Raw genomic sequence first — 20,680 nt, forward strand, 5'->3', positions numbered from 1 at the left:
CAATTGTGCCAGCAATCTAGATTGCTGTGATACACTGTCCATCAATTAATTTCAAATACGGTCTGACTGAACTATTTAGAGTAGAAGCGCATGGCTCTGCACTCCAACGGAATGCAAATCTTAATCTCCTCTTAAGCATTTAAAATATACATAAAATAACTGAACAGAAGCCACAACAGTTAATCACTGCCCATATATCAGCACAAGAAAATACTGAAGAAAATCCATGAAAATTAAAAAAAGTTCTATTTATAAAGCATCAATAGCTGTATTTTTATTTCACACGCACAGAAGAGGTTTTAAAACAGAAACACATTAAGCTCCACTTAAAACTGGATGCTGCCTTAGGATTGCTTATTATCCTTAACTTTCTCAGACAACGTATTAGATCTGAATAGTCTCATTTTCAGAGATACTACAGTTAAGAGGAATTGAAATTGTTCAGTGCCTCTGAAGAAGGTTGTTATAAGGTAAACAATATTTGGTGTACTTGTTAAAAAACAACTTCTAAACACTAAGATAAGAAGCTTATAGGTAGCACATCCTGTACAAATACAGTTGCACAGTTACACTTCATGTATCCGCACAAAAACAGTATTAGCTTCAAATTTTAACTTACTAGCATCAAATGCTTACTTCTCAAATTCAGTGCTGCACAGGCACCTCTTAAGGAAAGAGTAGCGTCTGTTCATCTCTAACAGTTCCTCTAGTGAGAGGAACAAAGTACTCCTCTAGTACAAAACCTCTATTTCTTCTTTTAACTCACATTTAAAGAACAAGCATAGAAGGATGAGTTGTGAACTTACAGACTGAATAAAAAAGGAACCTCAGAGAAGCAGCTACAGGCAAGTAATTTTTCTCATTTCTACACTGTATAATAAAAGCATGAATGAAGATCTACATCATGGTCTTGTATTTCTCAACTACTATCATTTCAAAAGATGTTCCAGATATTGTGTAAACTTCAGCTGAACATGTCCTACTCACAGGAGGGGACTTGTTCTTTGTCAGAAGTCCTCAAACAGTCTGGCATCCAGTGAGAAATGTCCTGTGCTGGATCGTCATCTTTAGATCGCTCAGTCAATGCAAGAACACAGGGACTTCTGAATCTTCTTGTTTGTACCTCAGAGCAGTGGTTAATGGCTCAAATTAGCAGTCCTCTAATATTCAGTATCTTTATAGATAATCTGGATGATGAAACTGAATGCACCTTAACCAAGTTCATGGATGACATCAAACTGGAGGAAAGGCAGATACAACAGAAGGAAGAACCACAACACAGAGAGATCTCAACAAGCTGGAAGACTAAGCTAACAAGAACTGCATGAGATTTAACAAAGATAAACATCAAGTCCTGAACCTGGGATGGAATTATCCCACCTAGCAGTAACCCCTGGGGACTGCCCGGCCTGGTGTGCAGCTCTGCTGAAGAGGACTGGGAGTGCAGGTGGACAGCACACTGAACATGAGTGAGCAGCATGCCCTGGCAGCAATGAAGAGAAACCATGAGAAACCTCTCTGAAGTAACTCTCAACACCTACCATAGTAAATGGCTAAAATACTAATCTAGCTGTCTGTACGCAAATTTTGCAATTAACTACCTCACTGCACAACTGAAAAGACCCTACACAATCCTATGTTTGATAGCCATATACCACTTGATAACAATACCACCATTTGTTATTTGAGAATCTGATGTCACAATATAAAGGAAAAAGGCCCAGTGAGGCTAACAAACAACTAGCTTCATTGCTTTAAGGTAAATGTTGCACTTAACAGCAGAAAGCATAGCTTAGACTTCCAGTCTAGCAGACTGAAATTCTCCACAGGAGCAGTATCTGTAACTAAGCTCATGGAGGGTAGGCAAAAGTGAAATAGTATTCTTTGGCAGGTGTTGCTTGGGACTTGCCACCAACACAAGAGCCTCAGATTTGCCTGAGAAAGAGGTACTTCTTCCGCGTACACAGCGAATGCTGAAGAATCTGCTCTAAGCTGCATCTGAATGTGTAACATGCATTGTGGCAAACGGCATCATATGAGTGGTAACTACGGTATGCCCCAGAGTCAGACAGACTCTGCCTGCAAGTGCAAGATGCCACTCAGGTGCATCATGAGACTCACGGAATATCATGAACAGTCCCATGATAGTAAGGTTCAGGCCTTTCCAATTATAATGCTCTGAAGTCTCATCACCAAATGAGAATAACACATAATTTCTGAATGACTACTGAGAGTGAAAGGGAAAATATTTAGAGTAGGACTGATATCTTGTCTTAACCAGTGAAGGATTAATTTCTGATTCATCTGCCCTCGTAATGAATGGTCACTACTCTCCTTGACCAGGGTAAGCAATTATTGCTACAAAGGCTTTCAGTGACACAGTAAGGACAAAAAGCAGGGCCCTGGGGTAGGATTAGTTTTGATGACCTATAAAGCACAGATAATGTCCCATTTAGTTTTGAATTAGGTGTCTTGCAAGCCAATAAGGGCAAACCAAAAAGGCCAATCTGAATTTGAATTTTGGACATCATTCAGAAGCTGAAGATCTGCTCTGGTTTAAGTATCAGGTTATCCATTCCACCTTCCCCTGGATAACTTAAAAAATACCTACTGTAATCTCCCTCTCACCTGTGAACTGATTTTATGATTCCAATATACAGTAATACATTTACGGTCCAGGGCAGCAGATAAGAAGCCCTCAGAAGGGATAAGGAAGAGAGTCTGGGAGACAGCAACACTGAGATTTAGGCCATAAAGCCTCACCTAGGCTGTAAAAACTCATGTGTTGTTAGGCCACTAAGCTTTGTAAAAGTTTGACCTTTTGCCCCCTAAAGAGGCACTGAGCAGGCTAATTGGTAACTGTATTAGAGAAGAAAGTGGCACTTTATCACTTTCTGTCATATTCTCAACAGGTCTAAGCACTAACTCCTGAAAGGCAGGCAAATTTACAGTGCTGCCTGCATCTTCTAGGGTCCTGATGCCAATACTAAGAAAAGGGTAACAGGGCGAGATGAACGGAAAATTATCAAATACAGAGGATAAATAGACTTTTCTAGTGAATTATCTTGATTCTATTCTATTACTCTATTCTGCTAATCAACAAATAGAAGAGTATAATTGATCTTTCCAAATCCTGAGATAAAAACCTACAGAAAGAAGATAACTGAGCAAGCAACCTGCAAATATGTTCAACGTATTATGTCACCTAGTTGAAAATCCGAACTGTAAGTAAAGATTTAATGTTCTTTGCAAGTTCAATCTGCTTATCTGTTGAGGCAAATGGAGCTTTAGTTTATTTGTTCCATTTAACAGATGCTGAATTTACTAAATTGGAAAAATTAGGCTGAATGAACAAGAAAATAATCACTGAGGAACACAGCATTTCCAATCTACTCATTTGTATGTTGCACTCGCAGTCAGATTTTCCCAAATAACATGAGCACGACCTGAGGATGTCTCCTCTTACTGACCCTTAAGTGGTTCATGAATATTAGAGAATGCCAATAAGGCTATGAAAATTTCCAAAGAAGAAATGCCATATTCTCTACCTACATACAAACTTGAGAGTCTTTCAGGTTCAGAGACAGCCAGTCCTCTGCGGTACTCTGAAGGAAACCAGTGGGATTACCACAATTTAGAGTTACAGCTGAAGTACCATAGAGGACGACTCAGGACAGTGAGAGGAACAGCAAGCAGGGCAATTGTCTTCATCTTTTTAGCAGCCTGTAACAAGTTAGAGAGTACTGTTGTCAGTACTAATAACCAAGGGCACTGAACCTGAATGAACCCCTCCAGATGGCACCACGAGCTGGAAAGCCTCAGAATTAGTGTGGTTCTGATCTGGTCTGCTCTTCCATGTCCCAGGAATTTAAATAGGAACAGACCTAGGAACAGCTAAGTTCATTACAGCTGGGTTATACTCCGGACAAGGAATGGAAGTTAAATGTATGGAAACACTCTCCTGTCAGGTTACAATGACAGACACAAGTACACCAAGCACATTTCCGTGCTGGCCTGCTACAAGAAAATCAATGTCTCTAACTACTAAAAAAATTGCCAGACTGATCTCTGAATTAACCTACTTCTACATGCACGGTTTATATACTGCTCCTATCTACTTTTTAACTTTTTCCTTCTCATACTGAATACTCTATAACTGCCTCTGCTGACACAGAGTGTGAAAAAAGCATATAACCCACACTGGTACGGTATTTCCCCAAAGTGAAGAGGAAATACGTTGTTTGGGCCAAGCTGTCAGTGACAAACACGAGAGGGCAATAGAAAGCTTGTTTCATGCTGCTCTGTAAAAAGCACAGATCATCCATGCTTGAAGCTTGAAACATTAGGAAATCTTTGTCACATCAAGGCCGAGGGAGCCGACAGGAAACAGAGCTTCATTTACTCTGTGTTAAGTTAGGAAGATCACCAGTCCGGTGCTGTCTCAAAACGCATGGTCCATCCTTTGCTTTTGCCTTGAGTTTCAAGGGCTTGGTAATAATGGGAAGGCAAAAGAATTACACACAGACAGAAACAGACTCCTGTTCCACTAGGTTCACCTGTAACATTAACTTTAATTAAAAACTGGATCCTGAAGCTTTCTTCAGGTAGGCTGAGAAAACCCCAATGGCATAAAGTCAGTGTTCCACGTCCTACAACCCTTTGAAACAATTTTTGGAGGGGAGGTGGGCAAGGAGGAGGAATTATCACAATGTTAACAAATGTATTTAAAAAAAATCTTTCAGCCACCAGCAAGAAAAAATTTTCCCCCCTCTTGTCCTTTAGCCTTTCTAAAACCATCCAGCTTGCCAAAGCCAGAAAAATCCAGGCCACAGTTAAAATTTCAAATAGATTTTAACAAAGGAGACAGAAATGCTTCAGTTATCTTTTATCCTTATAAAAGAATGAGGAGGAAAAAAAAAAGAGTTTTACTACTTCACTAAACTCCTAGTTTTTAATGAGTCATATGATTTTCTTCACCAACTTTTTGAACTAGAAAACTTCACCACTGTTCCATGCTGTTCCTCACATCTCGTGAAAGTGTTATTAAAATATGCATCCAGCAGATGGGTTTGTCTATTAATTAATTCTTGAAAATTAATCCTAATATGAAGATTCAGATACTCTGAAAGCATTTGTTGCTTTCCATACAGTTACAGTACTTGTTATCTCACAGTCCTTTAGAAACAAAAATATCAATACTTATCCTCGGGCACTAACACACCCTCAGTGTTGTCATAATCTTCAAAAGAGTCATAAAATTCAGCCACTAGGCTATAACATTGCAAAGACTTTCTACATGCCACCATGTTTATGTCTACATGCAAATCCATGAGATTTCAGCAATTTAATAATATGTACTAACTGCTAGTAAGCTACTCCCCAACTGGATCCAGTTCTCTGGGGTGTTTTGGTATCCACGTAAGGCAATGGGTAACTTCAGCTCTGACATCCACATAAGGACAGTAAGCTCACTAAAGTGCAGGACCCTAAAAAAGATGTAAATGTAGATGAGGTTCTATTAACTAAAACAGTTGCTGCTTTAAAAGCATACGTGAGAGCCAACAGCACAATTTTAGTATCGCTTTCCTACTGAAGTGATATGTTTTGCTGATGCAGACAGACAGACCGTGGGAAGTGAACAGACAACTCTATCTTCAGTGACATAAATCAAGACATAAAATTACTATATCTTAGTAACACTTAGCAGCTGAAGAGTAAGTGGTAGAGGCTACCACAGACAAAAGTATTAATAAGATTTTTGAGTTCCACAAGGTGAAATAATCTTTCCTATTATGGTCTTAGATGTATAACAAGATGATACCTCTCATCTTAATGAAAAGTTGTCAGGATTCCAAGTTGTCAAATATTGTGTTAGAACTTAAGACTGGTGGCATGTAGTAGTCTAAACCAGGTAGGCTACACGAGGCACCAACTGAAGGGAAACTAGATTGCTGTGTGTCCCCTACTGGCCTAAGGGATACAAAGCAAGCAAGGCAAAGCTTGTGCTCAATAAATTCTATCGCAACAAGATAAAGCTAGAACAAACGAAAAAAGGCCTGGGACTTGCAAAAGGTATCACACCTTAAAGCCACTGGGACAGACTAAAGTCATGCCTACAAAATATGCTTGGCAGAAAAACCATTAGACTGAAAGCCGTACTTAGTACAATATTTCATAAAAAGATGAACTCTTCAGCAAGCTTCAGCTTCCACATTTTTTTGGAAGATTGTACAATTACAAATTTGGTTAAGATTTTAAGTACCTTTTCCTTACTCAACTCTTGATGAAATCAGCCTTGTGAAACAAGTTATCTTCTGGAAGTAAAAGGCAGATATAACCCTCCTGAACAGAAGAAACAGAAGAAAGACAGTCCCCATGCTAGTCAAGCATTAAAATTATGTACTAGTTTCCAATTTTGCATCCACTTTTTCTTTCAATACTGTGTTTGATTCAACAAAATTATGTTAGGCTTTACATTTACTGCAGTTGATTTCTATAAACCCAGTGCAGTCAAGTGAATTACAACAAGGATCAAATTTTACGCATTCTTACCTACATGACCACACTTCATGAACTATTCACAATTAATTGTTCAAACAAAAGATATAGGTGAATACCACACACCACAAGAAAGAGAAATAAAGAAAGAAGCAACAGACATTCACAGATAACAAGCTTCAGCTGAGCTTCAAAAGAAAACCTGTTTTATGGCATAGTAGTAACTTAGTGGTCAAACACAGGCATTAAATGATAATCTACTCAAGACGAATTTTTTGAATGCAGCAGAGTCATCAGACATGTCAGTGAGTATGTTGCCTTCTTTATCACTAAAAAAAAAATTTACTACCAATCTGAGCATTGCTTATCTAGTTACTTCACTTTATTTTTTCTTAAAGCAACTGGTTTAGCACCTGTTCTTTAACAAGCATATAGTTATATCAGCTATTTAACTATATATAGTTAAATCAACAGCTGGAGACTCATTTAATTCATCCCTCAGAGTTCTTTCAGGATAACAATTTCTTTTCAGAAAACAACTGCAATACAGTAACAGGGTTAAGCATTAAGCATGTTTATCCCACTATACTTAGTTCTTAAAAAAAATATTCAAATAAAAAGAAATGTCTTCCAGAGTAAGAATAGCCTAAAAAGCAATGAAATATGTCATTAAATACTACATGCACCTAAAAAGTTAATGAGTCTCTGTACTGTTCAGTAATTTTCTTCACACGCTCCCCTTCTTCCCCAAAAAATAACCTTAGGGAAACACTCCTAGGACGACAAGGCAGTGAAAAAGTGAGTCTCTCTGTTCCCTGAGCCCAAAGTAAGGCTAAACTCCATTGTAAATTTCTGTAATAATACATTGAAAGAGCAAAGTTTCCTTCTGGTAAAACAAAAAAATATTTTCACATCTAGTATTTAGTAATTTTTCTCCTCAGTTACCACTCTTACCATTTTTCTCCTTATTAACCATATATAATTCCAATTTATCCCTGAAACAGCTACTGTCATTTAATGAAACAGGGGCTACATTTTTATTTTATGGGACCCCTCAAGTCACAATATCTTGTATAATACATTAACTTCAGAAAGAAGCAGTACACTGGCTTTACATAAATTTGCTAAATATACTACCACAAAAAAGCTCCTATAGGGTATCTTCACATTCTTACTGCCATTCAATTCTCCCAGCCCCTTCATAAGCTTTCAGCAGACTACCGAGAATACATAGCAATAAAAGCTATGAATTCGCATCCTAGAAAACTGAGTTTAGTCCTCATTTTTGCTAGGATTCTAGAGGGGAAAAAAAAAAAAAAATATATATATATATATATATATATATATATATATATAGTACACTGAACTTCCTGGAATGGGCAGAACAAATCGACGCTTCAAACAGAAGTTCACAGGGTTCCTCTAAAATCCTTTTAAACTCTGGGTTAGAACAGTCCCAAATACTTTATGAAGTACCACTGAAACAACCAATTATGACTTTATGGTAAAACATTCTTCATTATCAGTAAGAGAAAGGCCTGATAGTGACAAAGCTGATTAACTTTTTCAGGAAAACTTCTGAAAGTTGCTACTACCACAAAATAACATTGATTACTTAATGAGAAGTTACTTGAGAACAAATCTTCCAATTATTCAAAAGCTGGGCACAGAAACGTTTCATATTATAAAGAAAATATTAAAATGGTTGGTTCCAAAAATCCCATACTATAATTTAGCAATTAAAATCAAAACCCATATAGAGTAGCTAACACATGCTACTTAGACAATGCAGTTCAAAATTGCATATAAGTTTTTTCTCTAATTCGGAAACACACAAAAACCATAATCCACGGCCATCTGTGCTTGCCAGTTAGAAGCCAACTATAAAAATACAGAAGTATGCAAAAGCAACAGTTGCCAGTATCTCCACACAGTGCTGGTCGATCAAATTACTGGCAACCTGCAAGTTTATATTTGTAACACAGACACTTTCTTCCACTTACTAGTTGTCTTACGTTTTCAGAAGTTAAGGTTGACATTTTACATTTTTATAAAGATTGAACTTTTAACATTAACATTAAACTACAAACCCAGAAAATAAAGCTTCAGGAAGGAAAGTAATGATTCTCATGTTTCTAATAATAGTATCCTAAATACAAATTACTTGCACTAGTTTTGATTTTGAGTACTGCTAGACTGACTTATATTCTGGTTTAGATGCACATATGTATGAAGTAACTATAAGCAAAACACTATTATGTTTATGTTTACAGCTGGGCAAAAATCACCAGAATAAATTTACTTTCACCAGTTTTACAGCAGTCTGTACGTTAATTTGAGTGGGTTCCTAATAAAATACTTGAAATTCATTTTCCCCACACAGATACAGCTACATGGACATTATAGCCCAAATCAAAAAGGTGTTCTTTCCCACCCCCAGTACAGGAAGACAATACCCAAAAATACAGACTTCTTTTGGAGAGCATGCAAAGAGCAAAGCACTACCAGAAATTATCTTAAGTGCTTGTTATCTTACTGTATTAAGTCAAAAAAAAGCACAGTTTTTATATAATCCTTCTGTTGCACAGACCAGATCAGCTCCTTAGGATGCAATATAGCACTGAATTACGGAATATATGCTTACGTATTTGTATTTTCTTAAATTAACTTTATGTCGTGTCTAATCTGGCACTCTGAAATCCAGTCTCTGAATGCTATTCTCAAAATGAAAAGGAGTATATTATTTCAGTTACTTGGAAAGAATAAATCGGTATCTAACTATTTTCACAGAGTTAAAATAGAATTTATATGAAGTATTAAAATCGGAACACTCTTTGGAATAAATGAAGACTAAAATAGAATATTTGCTAAATACGAGTAAGTGATTCTAAAAGCCGGTTCACAACATCAGCAAACACAGAGGAAACCCCTCCCTCCCACAATATATGCTGCAATGAAAAAATTACACAGGGAGGAGAAGAGAGGCAAAAGATAGCTGTGTTGGTCTCCAGCTCCCCTTAATTTCTCAGCAATCAGTATTTGACCACATCAGTCCATTATCACCTGGGTTAACAGCTATCATGCTACCAGATAGTATAAGTCTGTACCTCAAGTTATTCTTACGTTGTTTCAGGTAAAACCCAAGAATATTACCTACCCAAGCAGAGCACATCAGAAAAGCACAGTCTGTCTTAATTTAAAGAACTCATGAAAAACAAGAATATTCCAAAACTAGGATTGCAGGTAGCAATCAAATTTGCCCTGGAGTATGCACACATTATGGCACAGTCTTTGTATTTTTTTCCCCACAGGACTGGCCTTAATCAGCGCCCAGACTGTACTAAGATATTGTCATTTGTAGAACTACCTTCTCCTTCACTGTAAAGTGGAAGGTGTGCAGAAAACAAGATAAACGATGATCTCATGTTGAAGAAAGGAGAACACTGCACACAAAAACCCTGTGCTTTTGCTATCTCTGTTAATCTCCCTGCCAGTCATCAAAAAGATCATCCAAATCAAAATTTTTATGACGTTCCTCAGCTGACTGTTCTTCAGTTCATAGTTGCACCTGGAAGAGGAGGACGACCCCCAAACAACAGTGTTGACCACTACCGTGAGATGCAGGATCCCTTTCCACCTTCAAATTACACACACAACATCACCTTTTTTTTTTTTTTGAGTCTCTGGAAGATCCTGTAGACTACTGCTACATCCCAGTAATGAAACGGGAACTTGAAATTCCTCCTCTGCCACTGGGAAAGCGTGTGAACTTTCCTCTACCATCTTCTTTCATGCTGCTATGATTTTATGAGTTTTTTTGTCAGCCCATTTCTCCAGATTGTCAAGGTCTCTCTGAAAAGAACCCCTATGCTCCAATTCATTCATCGCTGTCCCTGACTTGGCATCATCTATGAACTTGCTGAAGGCCAACTATCTCCTATTCTCCCAGTCATTAACAAAAAATCAAACAGTACCAGTCACAGTTTCAACATCTGAGGAACACTACTGCCCACCAGCTGGACTTTGTACCAGCACTGTAAGCACAGCAGTCTAGATAATTTTCTATGCTCCTTGCAGTCCACCTATCCAAACCACCTATCTCCAGCTTGGTTACAAATAGCCTGCAACAGATCACATCAAACATCTTCCTTAAGTCACGGTAAACAACATCCACCATTCTCTCCCCATCTACCAAGCTACTCGGCTCATCATAGAGGACAACTAATCTGTCCTTGGTAAATTCCAATCATGTTCTCGCCCTTCATGTGCCTGAACAGAGCTTCCAGGAGGATCTGCTCCATAATCTTCCCAGAGACCACGGCCAGGCTGACCTTCCTAGAGATGCCCAGATCCTCCTTCTTGCATTCCTGGAAGATGGGTGCAATGTTTGCTGTTTTCCCTGCTCATTTGGAATCTCCCAATCACAATGACCTTTCAAAGATGAGCAAGAGAATAGCCTTGTAATGACAGCAGCCGGCTCCTGCAGGATGCTTGGATACATCGCACTCAGTGCCATAAATTTGTGTACATCAAATTTGCTTCAGTGGTCTCCAGCTTGACCTTTTGTACTGTGGACAATGCTTCACTCCCTCCAATTCTGCCATTAGACTCATGGACCTGCAAAGCCCAAGGGCAGTCCTTATCAGTAAAGGGGCAAAAAAAGCCTTGAGTATTGCTTCCATGTCCTTTTGTACCAGATCATTTGTCAAGATCATTTTGAATTTGAAGCCTCTTCACAGTGTTTGCCACCCACTTCAGTTTCGTACTGTCTATACATAACGACGCATTCTTTCCACTGCTAATAATGTAAATAGAGTGACACAGGCCCCTGAAACATTGAAAGACCACCTACTTTGAGAGTAAGCCATTAAAACAACAATAGTGCTAAAACCAATTTTTAATTCAGTTGTAACCACAAAATGATGATTGTACCTAGACCAAGTCTTTCGTTTGCTTATAAGACCATGTCAAACAGGGTCAAAAATCTTAACGCTACACTGACTTTCAGCAAGAAGTTCTGTCTGAATCGACTCTAGTTACCTAAAGACACTCTCATATTAAGAGCTGTGCAGATCCCCAAGGACCTTAATGTTGACAATTCGTTTAGACAAGTCCACTTCCTTTAAAGAGCAATCTTTGCCAGCCTTTTGAGACTCCCTAATGAGTATAAGCAGAGTCTTACGGATGACTGCAGCCTTGGTTATGGTGTATAATCAAGCATCATTGTAGCTTCCAGGGGGCAGGGTTGGGGGTAATCAGCTGCTTCTGTAAAATCACGAATACTGTTTAGAATCCTACAAGAAAAATCCTGATAAGTCTAAAGAAAACTGTAGTCAGGCCACTGCTACTTCCTGGGGGATCCTAATCAATACTCCATCCCAGCTCAGAGTTCGTTCTTCCACAACGCATTGCAAACAGTCAACTGCAAATTCTAATTAGTTAACTTAAAAGACTATCACTTCTACAGCATAGGGCTTTAAGGATGCAGTGATACTGAGACACCTAATGAAATGCATGGAGCGAACCTGTAACTGAAGAGGCTTTGTCCAACTTATCTATGTAGCTAATGCAAGAAAATTAAATCACAGAAGCATTTTCCATTTCTGGTTTGTGTTGATGCTGCAAGAAAGGGGCTGTAGCCCGCTGTGTGTTTTTCCTGATCAGCAGGACTCCTACACTTCACAACAATGCGTATTTTTCTTTCCTGCTGCACTGTAACATTTAGCTTATATACCAAATGAGGAAAAAGAAGTTGGCTGAAAAGGGTTGAAGAGAGTATTTTTGGATGTTAGAAAAAGCATCAACTATCAATTTACTTTGAGTCTCTACATACTGCTTATATTACCCCGATTCATGTAAATTTAACTTTTTCCTCCTAAGAGAAAAAACAAAAACTTTATGATAGCAAAAACTTTGCCATAAACCATTTTAGTTCTATTTATTCAGAATACATCTAGGTTTTTTCCCTCCACTTCACACTATATTCTCTTTAATAAATATGTATCTATGTCAGAGAAATTTAAAGATTGAAAATTGAGAAAAAAAATTAAAAGACAAAGACAATATATAAAGGAATGGAATAAAGCACAGTAAGATCTGAATAGTTTTGCTCATATCTAATTTCTCATTAACTAAGAAGTCTGCAAGAAAAAGGCATCTGCAGAATGAACAGCCTATGTCTAAATAAGACTTTATCAATAGCCACCACAGGATTATCGTCTTTTTCAAGTTGATGAGTGTCACGGCATTGATACAGAATTTGAGAGGTCACATTTTTGACAAGTCAATCAGCTTTTTGGATACAGATCAACAGTTTAAATTCTGTTCAAGCTAAGCAAGGAGTAATAGCCACCCCTTGTCAATAAATATAAGTGATGTGACAACTTCCACCCAGTTGTCAAAGGCAGTCTTTTCACAAATGTTAGTGTTGAGATTTTCAAAGCAGTCTGGAGAATTTAGATACATTTTAGGAGATTATTTGTAGACTTTCTGGCCGCCTCTGGGCTCCAAATCTGTATAGAAAATGAACAAAACTTTATATCTCTATTTTAAAAAAACATTGTGTTTTTTCAAAATAAATTGTAAAATACTTTAGAACAAGTCAAACTCATTTGTGCTTCATCGTTTTCCCACCTTGTTTATATCACTTTTACATGAATTCATAGCATGTGGCATGTCTGGCACTGAATGGACGCAGTGAGAATAAAGCGCCCAAACTCAGTAGGTCTGTGAGAGTAGAGCAGACATAAGGAAAGAATCAACTGCACAAATTTCATGCTCAGTGTGCAAGACTTGACAGGCTTGTATTATTTTGACAGGCTTCTATTATTTTTTACATGCTCCTAAATAATGAGAGAAAAGCGAGCTCACAAAGACACTGATATTACTCACAAAATTCCAGACTTGTCTGGAAAAAAAAAAAAGGCAAAATTGATTTCCTGGAATATATTTCAAATAATGAAGAAAACCTAGGAAACATTTCCCTCTTTGAGGAGTCTTGTATCAGGATTTCCATTATCTCTTTAAACACAGCAAAGACTGACTCCATACTTCCAAGAAACTAAGAATTCTAAGAATTCTTAACATTTTCTCCACTGGCTGTAGGAAAGGTAGTTTAAAATACAAAATGTTGGCTTCTCAAGAAATCATATGAAAATGCAGATTAAGGTTTCTTTCAAGAAACAGGAACATCAGAACCATCAACACAATACGGCATGCCAACACTTTGCAGTTAACATAAAAGTGTCTCATCATCATAAATTTCCAGATCTATTTACTTTGTTTCAGCATAGCAGCCTAGAGACTGCAATTATCAGCTGTGCTTTGCTGACTGTGGTACATTTATCAATGCGTCTTTGCAAATTCAGAGTGTCACGTTAGCTGGTACCAGTAATGAAATTATTTTGAAACCAATACATAGCAATACATTGAAAGTTGTAGCTATGGGGCAGACATTTAAGACAGAGCTCTCAGCCCCTAAATTAGGATTCCCAACAGTTCTGTTATTAGACTGTAATCTTATACTGCAATATAAGGTAGGACAAGAAAGTTTGACATACTTCAGCAGCCTTTTTCCTTTTGCCCTCATTTTCATCAGATTTTTCACTATTCCAAACTCTTAAGATGCTACAGTAACCATACGTTATTCTACAGTTAATGTCTCTGTACACCAACACTTACAAACACCTACGTGCATGGTTACTTCCTGTGGCAAAAAATTCAGGGTTTCCTGGTAATACCTACATATGTCAAAAGGTCCAATCTACTTTCCTTGGAGTATCACCTACACTATACTGGAAGTATTTCGGAAAGAATTTGTGGGGGTAATCCTGCTTACTTCTAAATCAGTATAAACAATCAGACTTGCCTAGATACTGTTCAAACTCAGGGAAACAAATGTTGCAGTCATCTCTGTTTTGCTATTGTGACACCCATAATCAGAAAATAAGTAGTTGGAAAGCAGCCCATAAAAAGGAGGGAGAGAGCAGTGCTAAAACGAGGAAAGTCTTGAATGTAGGCAAAGAGCAACTTTGTGCTTTCTCTTCTTTCTCTTTACACATGAAGCAGCAAGAAAACATTTTAAATTGCATTTTTACAAAGCAATTTCTTGCTTTCATAGTGCTACTAACAATACTGTGTTAACTTCTTTTATTTTTGTGAAATTCTCTGGGCATCTTGGATTAAAGGCCAGCGTTCTCTAAACTGGCTACAGAACAAAGGTTATTTTGAAGTGATATTTATCTGCATCTTCAGAAGAAAGCAAGTATTAGTCTAAGCTTATTCTACCTTGCATCACTATTGTAAGGTAGACAGCTACTTTAGAGCTTTGAATAAAATGCTATATTGACAATAATGTTTAAAACAAATAATCAAGCCCTGCATCACAAGCAATATAGATCTCTAGAATAAGGGAAAAGGAGATCGAAACCAGGAAACAGAAGAAAAAATGGAAAGCACACTTAGAAACAGGATGAGTTCTACCAGTGCCAATTGAAAAAGAGAGTTGAAATCCCAGATTTCCAGTACTTTTTTTTTTTTCCCCCACAAGGACCCAGTAAAATCCAGAAGAAACTTGGACACAACGGGAAAAAATTAAACTTACTTTTTTTTTTTTTTAAAGCAAAAAAGAACACTGAGAAAACTGTAAAAAGTGGGTAGCTCTATTATCCTAAAGAGAACAATTCAGTTATACTAAAAAACTCAACATTTAAGCTATCCATCCCAATTTTTCTTCTATTAGAAACAGAATGTGGCTTGAAAATGGTTTCACAGATTACCTCTCCGTGTGATCTTGCATTCGAGCTTATGTATCACCCCAGTAGCAATCAATTATATAGATGAAATGTATCTACATCTTGAATGTATATAAATCTTTTTGCTATTACAAAATGCCGATATCCACTGTCTTGAACAAAAATTAAAGCATGCACACTAAGGTCAACACCTCACTTTTTTTTCCTTTCTCCTCTACTCAATTTCTGCCCCATCTGCTTTTACTCAAGAGTTTTAAAACCATACATTTCCTCTCCAGGTTAACGTTCAGTCCTTGTATCTGTGATTTTCTCTGCAAGAAAAATCAGCTCTTAAGTTTACTCATGTTCATAATCAAAACACACACAGGCAATTCCACATACCTCCTACTATTTGCATTTAGAACTGACAAAGATGCAAATAAGAGAGAGTAGATTGAAGCCTGTAGAAGACAAAGAGGAGCCAAAAAAACACACGTTCAAAGGATCTGGGAGAAGAAATAGCTTAGCAATACAAAGGAGGAATGCCCAGGAATTAAGTACAGGTTTGTGAGGATCTTCAGGTGCAAGAAAAAGGGCTCCCTCAAAAAAACTGTCTTAAAGCCCAGTTCTTCATTATAGCATTTTTTTTTCCATAGTTTCACTGCATTCTCCTGCTTTGTTATAAACAAAGAGATCAGGCAGTTCCCATTCGCATCTGTTGAGCCAAAGCTCACCCACACCTTTCCAGGAGACTCTTGAGAGCTAGCCTAGGCTCCCCTCCACTTGCTTCCTCTCTCTTCCACTAACACGCGCACAGCATCTTCAGATACAGACATAGCCCAGCATCATTCCGCAAACTTTTAGCCCATAAAGCTCTCTCCTCCATACTTCCTGAAGAGTGATAACAAAGACTAGGGCTTTATGATGAAATTAGCACCTTGTGATATGGCCAAATACAACTTCTTATTTTAAAAGAAAAGCAGAGTAAGAAAAATGCAGACTGAAAAGGAAATTCTTGCTTCCAGGCTTCTGTTTAATTATTTTTGTTCAAGTTATGAGGCAGACAGAGGATAAACAAAATGAACAGTCTACACCTGAAAGCAAAAGATATGTTAGTAGGCCAGCTCTTTAATGAAATGTAAGGTTTAAATGTATTTAATTTGTCTTCTGTGATGAAACACTCCTAATAACCACTGCAATACTGCCCTTTTTCCTCTTCAGGTAAAATACAGGGAGTTTAAAAGGACTGTGTTTTACAAACACAATCTATGTATTGAATTCTTCTGGGTGTTTTAGATTACAGCTTTAATCACTGTGGCACATAACTATTCCATGCTTCGCTTATCTTAAAAAAAGACCCTGATCAACAGCTTTCCTTGAGAAATCCAAATATCTTGGTCTGAAAGGGCCAGAGATGAGGAAGTAAAATATTCTTCTCTCCTCAAAAGACTAAGAGGTAAGAATGCAAACAGCAAACATTCTCAGACTCTCAGACAATGTTATTTCAATACATATAACTTTCATCTTCAGCCACCTGAAATATTTACATGCATGAACAGAAGACAAAATATGGAATTATTCCTTTTTACTATTTAATGTGTGAAGATAACTTGTCAAATTAGTTATACAACCTGTAATACTTGTCCACTGACTGCCATTAGAGCTTCCCAAACCAACTTCACTGTTCTGTCTGCTCAGCAATTCTCTGGTAGAGACCAAAAGCAGTAACACTGCTTATTCTGTGCTCAAGTGTTTAATTAAACCAGACCCCTGATTTCTCAAGGTTCTTCAACAATTACATGATTTCTTCAAACACCTCAACAAGAATGTATTACAAACATACACAGAACCTTTGAAAATCAGGACATTAAATTATGTATTTGTAACATTAGACCTGAAATCCTAGACCAACCTGGGAGAATTTACGTAGTGAATTAGTGTCTTTCATTCACCCCACACCAAAAAAAGCACACAGCTAAGGAGTGTGCCCTTTCCTCAACACAAATTTAAAGAGGAGCAATGCACATATTTAAATACTTTGCAAAGAAGATTGCAGTACTGTAAAACAGACCATCCCGTAAAACTTGATCGTTTCATATCTCTTAACTTTACCAATTACAATAGCTGTGTTTCACGTGTGTGTGTATAAATTAAATCAAAATTTTGTTTTAAATTTCAAAAGCTTTACCAAAACACGCTCAGACATCTTCTCACAAGGAAATCTGAGTCCCTGATGTTTTCATTCTGAAGCTAGCAAACTACTCTGTATAGTTTTACAAGTTGATGAGAATAGTGCGACATCCTGGTAAGAAAAGCCACCTACTAAGCTGCTATAAATACATAAAATTAAAATACTGAACTACCACAAATAGTATCCACTTAAATGTTAGATGAGATTTCCAACCAAACTTATGAACACAGGCATGCACATATAGTATGTGCCCACATAAATGTCACACCAAGACCTTCAACCACCATCATCTGTAGTCTTTTGTAAGACCAGAAATATCTACACTATCTCAGGCCATCAGCAATATTATCTAGATCCTCTTAAGCAAGGCACAAAACATACCTGCTTAATTTCTAAAGTTCACTACGTTTTGGCACACTGACCAACTTAACAACTTGCATCTATACTTCTGTGCTGGCACACATCTTCTTCCTTCCACCCTCCAACGCAGTCAACCCTGTTTCCCTTAACTAGCCTTTCTGACAAACACTTTTGCTCTACCATAATCAGATCAGGATGCTTGTTTAGGGAAAAGAGAGTTCTCCAAAGGCACAGACAGACCATTTCAATGGGTAAGGGATACAGACAATGATAAAGGCTGGGTTAATATCCAGCACATTTACCTTCTGGCAGAGGAAAATGAATGACTACATGTCCAGAAAAGGGAACATGTAATTTACTGGGTTTAACTTTGTGCCTCCCTTGTCTTTGTGGGTTTGTAATAGACTGAACAGCAACATATTGTGCAACTGCTTCATAATAAAGATGGTGCAGTGTCCACAAGTCAGCTGGTACACATGAATGTTGGTGAGCCTCTATCAAGAGCTTTTTATTCCATTTTTCAAATGCAGCTGCAGAAGCAATTCCTGCTTCCTTTCCCTGTTAACACAATTTCTTCTTTTCTGCCTTTATCAGTGACACTTGTCACTGGAAGACTGTGACCCAGTCCCCGCAGCACATCCAATTACATCACCCACATGTAAAAAAGGGGTAAGTGGTACACAGAACACCAATGAAAAATCTGAAAAACTAAAAGATGCTTTTATAGTCCCTTCCCATGTAAATCACATATAGTTTTAAAGAGTTATAATGACTTAAACCACAAGGGATGTTTAAAAGCATGGAATACGAAATTCTTCAGGGAAATACTTACTTACAAGAACACCATCAGGTTTTAGTCAGAACAGGCTGGAAGAAGAGTGAGGGTTATGACAGTGCTCCTAAAATGCGAAATAAATTAACAAGGTGTGTATATGTCTTTTCTCAAAGTAAGAAAGAAGCCATTGAATTCCTGCTAGAGTCCTGGCTCTTAGTTCACTTTTCAGTAACTGTCATTAACTTTCTGTGTTAATCCCAGGCCAACATGGACAGAAAAATATAAATACTCTCAATAAAGTCTTCATTGTGGTGTATAATACTGGGAAATCTACTTCAACCATTTTCTTTGCGAACTACTTTCTAATTTTCTGCAAAAGAATCAGCCAACCTGGGTGTGACAGAATGTACTGCCACCAGTACCTGATCCGTCCCAGTGCCTTTCAGCAGCACTGCGAAACGTTGTGTAAACACCATTCTTGCTTTAAGCATTTAAGAACAGGCTTTCCTATATAAACATACACCTCCATCTAGGAGTTTCCCAATCTATGTTTTGAATGCTCTTTCAAAAGAGACAGAAACACAGTAAGTTACAAAAATTTTGTCTAATACAGCAAAATACCTACTCAGCACTTATGAGGCAAACTACATTCTCTTTTCCATAGACCACATGAACAAGACAATGACGATGTTCTGTAGTTTCATCTCTAGCTTGTTGTCTTGTTGCCTGTACTATTCGCTCCTGCCAAGTTAAATCTGTATCTTTAGCATGACTGACTGACAAACTTCTAAATTCTTATCATTTAGCAATGATTGCTGGAAGGAAACAGACGATAACTAATGTCAAAATGCTAATTTTATCTTATTTGCCTACGAATGTCATTAATTATCTTATCTCATTGACCACACCAAAGCCTTCTTTGAAGTACAAAAAGAGGCCCTCCTCGAGCGTGGTAACTTCAGTCCGTGGCCGGCGTGTCATTTAAGCCATGCTTACAGGGTAAAATTATAAGATCCCTGATTAACACCCGGCTAAGGCCGCCGGGCACCGTCTGGGCCGCCTGACGGCCCGCGGCCACGGGTGTGCCGGCCCCCGGGGCTGCCGCCGAGCACCTACCGGGGACTCACGCACCGCCCGGCGCCAGCGTCACCGCGCCTCACCGCACCGCGTCGCTGCGGTGACCACCTTCGGTCCCCCGCCTGCTGAGGCTCTCCCGCGGGGCTGGCACCGCACCGAGGAACACCTGCCGGTTTTACAAACTTCCTCAAAGGTTGTCAGGGAGTTTCCCAGGCTTGGGAGGCAAAGGGAATCCGCGCCCCGGGTGCGAGGCGGTAAGCGAGTTAGCTCTCCTCCTCCTCGCCACCAGCGGACCGGGGAGGGCGGGCCGCCACCGCCCGGCCCTGCGCCGGGCACCTGTGGCGTGCGCCGGGCCCACGGCCGCCGGCCCCCCGCTCCCCCGCCGCGGCCGAGGCACGGCGCTCGGCCCCGCGTCGCCCGAGGCCAGCGGCGGGAGCCCGGGGCGCGCACCGAGCGCGGCACAAAGCGCCTCCTCCGCCCGCGGCTTTGTTCGCGGCGCGCCCCCGCGCCGAGACCCTCCCCCGCCGCCGCCCTGCCGGGCCCCGCTGACTGTCCTCCCCCGGCCCCACCGCGCCCCTCTCAGCCTCCCCGCCACGCCGCCGCCCTACCTTGGCTTTCCCAGCCTCCAGCTTCTTCAGCCGCTCCTCGTCCTCCATGGCGTCTGTGCGGGAGAGCAGAGCGTTACCGGCGGCGGAAGGCGGGGCCCACCGCGCCCCCTCCCCTCAGCCGGGGCGCACACGCTCGCCGTCCCGTCCCGCCCCGCCTCACAGCGACGACAGCTGCCGTGGCGGGACCACCGGCACCGCCATCTTCATCTCCACGTAAACACGCGGCCAGGGAAAGTGACGTTGCGGCGAGCCCCTCCTCCCGCCCCGGCGCCGGCGCCGCGGGTTTGCACCCGCGGCGGGGGAGGGCAGAGGCAGCGGCGGGCACGGCCCGCGCCACGCCCCTGCTCGCTCCGCAGGCGGCAGCGCCGGGGGCGCGGGGCGGCCTTTCCCTGCGCACAGAGGGACCGAAGCGGCGAGGCGCCCCTAGTTGGCCGCTGCT

At 39.7% G+C, this 20,680-nt stretch overlaps 1 protein-coding gene across 7 annotated transcripts in view; it reads right to left on the reverse strand.

The window, feature by feature from the left end:
- The window catches only part of AKAP9 (A-kinase anchoring protein 9), a 119,995-nt gene extending 99,539 nt beyond the window's left edge, over positions 1-20,456 (reverse strand). For all 7 annotated transcript variants that reach the window (XM_075419359.1, XM_075419358.1, XM_075419357.1 and 4 more), the window contains exon 1: positions 20,242-20,456. In XM_075419359.1, the coding sequence (XP_075275474.1) occupies positions 20,242-20,289 (48 nt within the window). In that variant the 5' untranslated portion in view covers positions 20,290-20,456. The remainder of the gene's footprint in view (positions 1-20,241) is intronic.
- Positions 20,457-20,680: the final 224 nt, after the last annotated feature.

The sequence above is a fragment of the Opisthocomus hoazin genome, chromosome 4 (genome assembly GCF_030867145.1).
Source record: "Opisthocomus hoazin isolate bOpiHoa1 chromosome 4, bOpiHoa1.hap1, whole genome shotgun sequence".
Lineage (NCBI taxonomy): Eukaryota > Metazoa > Chordata > Aves > Opisthocomiformes > Opisthocomidae > Opisthocomus > Opisthocomus hoazin.